At 48.7% G+C, this 2,986-nt stretch overlaps 2 protein-coding genes across 2 annotated transcripts; one reads left to right on the forward strand and one right to left on the reverse strand.

Moving 5' to 3' along the window:
* Positions 1-47: 47 nt before the first annotated feature.
* Positions 48-833, reverse strand: H257_11955 (hypothetical protein; the record flags this gene model as incomplete). Its single annotated transcript, XM_009839037.1, has 3 exons — positions 48-72; positions 134-486; positions 561-833. The coding sequence occupies 3 exons, from the start codon at positions 831-833 to the stop codon at positions 48-50; spliced, it is 651 nt and encodes a 216-aa protein (XP_009837339.1).
* A 231-nt stretch (positions 834-1,064) lies between these two features.
* H257_11956 (hypothetical protein) lies at positions 1,065-1,730 on the forward strand (the record flags this gene model as incomplete). Its single annotated transcript, XM_009839038.1, has 1 exon — positions 1,065-1,730. The coding sequence occupies one exon, from the start codon at positions 1,065-1,067 to the stop codon at positions 1,728-1,730; it is 666 nt and encodes a 221-aa protein (XP_009837340.1).
* Positions 1,731-2,986: the final 1,256 nt, after the last annotated feature.

Below are 2,986 nucleotides of genomic sequence, written 5' to 3' on the forward strand. Positions count from 1 at the left end.
AACCATAGTAACGTTATCTTTCGTGTGGACGAAGCGAGCCACGGTGGTCATATCGTCCAGAAGGGGCGCATTCTGCACCTGGGTGCAGAAGACAATGGCGGCAGCGACTTCGACCTCGAGCCCTGTAACCGACACTGAAGCGTCGACGTTGTCGGCGAGCACCCCCGCGATCGCCTGGACGGGGCCTTGGTGCGTCAGTTTCGACAGGATCGGAAAATCAAACCCGACGCGATCGGTGAGGAACGGACCGACTGCCGGCCACGCTTTGGGTACCCCCTTGAAGATTTTGTTCTCTTTAGACACTAGTGCTGACGCCGTCGACAGCACTTCCACGTACAACTTGAACGAGTCGATGGGAGGCAACGACGACAAAGTGGGGGTGGAGGACGTGATGTCCCCGGCGAACTTGCCACAGGTACATCCGTCGCCCAGCACGGCCGCCGTGGCTTCGTAACACGGCACTTCTAGCGCGAGCCCCAGCGCGTCCTACACATTATCCGGATGTCTATTTTTAGATTTTCTCGAAAGGCAAACCATGGCTTTGTTGAGGTGGTAAATACTCGCGCGACCCACTCAACGTCGGCTGGGGACAAGTGAGCCTTGAGGGCCGCCACTTGGCCCTTTGTCAGTGTGCTTGGAACATGCCCGAGCGACCGCGCTGCCGACATAATCGCAGCCTCCGCCGGAGTCAGACTGCGGGCTCGGCATTGTTTTCGTACGCCTTGACCGCGAGTTTGGACGCCTACTCCCCACAACGCATTCGAATTGCCAATCACAGTTAAAAACGTCGGAACAGGAAATGGCGATGCGCAACGGAGTACCACACTCAACATTGAGTCGTAAAGTACGGTAGTGTTTTAGGCTGGACTTGACACTGGAGTTACTCTAGACAAAACTCGTGTCGGTCATGTTAACTATATACTATTAATACTACTAGTAGTACTATTAATTCACAACCTAGAACGTCGAAACCCCGAACTTTTTGTGATCTTTTGAAACCCCACATGACTGTCATAGTTCGACAACTGTACCGTACAGTATCAACTCTCCAACCAACTCTCGTCATGGCAATACCTTCTCCAGTCGTTCGTGTGTGGCTAGCCATTGCATTCTTGGTGGTCGTAAACGTCGTCTTGCCGCTTGTGGTGTACTCCATCTTGGCCCAATACATGTCAGAGTCCCTTGCGTTAGTCGTGTCAAGCATCCCACCCACTTTGTACACACTTGGCAAGATCATGCAGGAGCGTGTGTGCGATGCCATTTCGACGCTGTCTGTGGCGTCCATCTTGTTGTCCGCCGTCATTTGCGACCTCACTGACGACGCGCGGCTGCTGTTGGTCAAAGACTCTGTGTTCACCGTCGGTTTTGGCATCACGTACTGGGCATCGCTATGCTCCAGCGAAGATTTGCTGTGGTCGTACCAGCGCCGCTTCCGCGGGACGGCCGACACCGCTGAACTCCGAGCAAAGTACGCACAGACGCACATTCGATCGGTGTCCAGGTTCATGTGCAAAGTGTGGGGCTCGGCACTCATCGTCGAAGCAGGCGTCCGCCTCGCGCTCATCTATATTATTCCGGTGCAAGTGATGCCGTATGTAAGCACGGGACTCATGGTCGTCATGTTCGTGTCGTTATTCACGTGGACGTCATGGTACCGACGGACACATCACCAGTCGGCCGTGGGGGCCGTTGTGGATGAGACTGGAGCGAATGAACCATTGCTGCTGTAGAGGGAACTCTGGCGAAAAAAATACTTCAACATCAAGCAAGAGGGTCAGCATATCATACTACACGCAAAGTTTGAAATTACTGCGTACAACCTACTACTAGGACTACTACGTAGTAGTGTTATTAATAACAGTATGCATACTACACCTTTTTGCAGTTAAGTTGGACGAATGCCCGATATATTTGGTCGTGTGCCCGATATATTTGGCGGTGTGCCCGATATAATTAGCCGTGCGCCCAAGTAATTGGCCATCTGCCCGATGAATTGTGGCATGTGCCCGATGAAACCTTGGGGTAAATCGAAAAATGAGCTCTGCGCGCGACAGCTCATTTTTCGATTTACCTCAAGGTTAGCACCCACGACGGACGTGCGGAGGCCATGGGCAACATGGGCGTTGGTATATGACGTCACAGCAACGATGCTGCAAGTGTTGTTTAACGACTACTACGTATTTCTATATTGAATTGACTTTTTATTGCGTGATTTCCATTTTCATCGGGCACACGACACAATTCATCGGGCACATGGGCAATTGGTTGGGCACACGGCCAATTATATCGGGCACACCGCCAAATATATCGGGCACACGACTCCGGGTGCCAATTTTATCGGGCACATGGCCAACTATATCGGGCACACGACCAAATATATCGGGCACACGACCAAATATATCGGGCACACGACCAAATATATCGGGCATTCGTCTAACTTAACTGCAAAATGGTGCAAGGTAATCCATCAATATCGCAAACGCGTTTTGTGCACTAAAATGTCAAATGTTTGAAGCACTCCACCACAAGAATTCCCTCGAATAAAAAAAACTAAAGGTAGCGTTGGAAAATATAAATCCAGCTGCATTTTTTAGTGCCAAGAAGTGCCTGAAATATCCCAATAATCGATTTGTATTTTGAAATTATGACGTAACGTTAAGAATTGGTGAAACCTTTGTATTTCGCGAACGGTCCTAATATCTTAGTTTTGTATGTATGGAATATTAATTTACAAAATAATACCTGGGTGTCGTGACGCGTTTTAATTTATACATGAACTCAATTCTACATTAAATTTGAACGCATTATAATAAGAAACAAGTTGGAATTTGTATTGGAAAACATAAAAATGGACATAGTTTTGAACTTCAAGGTGGTGTCCTGATCCTTTGGATGAATAATGCGAATGGTCCGACCACTCTTGATAATTGTATTGGTAATTTTAGCCAATCAAAATAATGTTTGCGACTGGTTAGCCAATAATTTT

Source organism: Aphanomyces astaci (assembly GCF_000520075.1).
Source record: "Aphanomyces astaci strain APO3 unplaced genomic scaffold supercont1.37, whole genome shotgun sequence".
NCBI classification, from domain to species: domain Eukaryota; phylum Oomycota; class Saprolegniomycetes; order Saprolegniales; family Verrucalvaceae; genus Aphanomyces; species Aphanomyces astaci.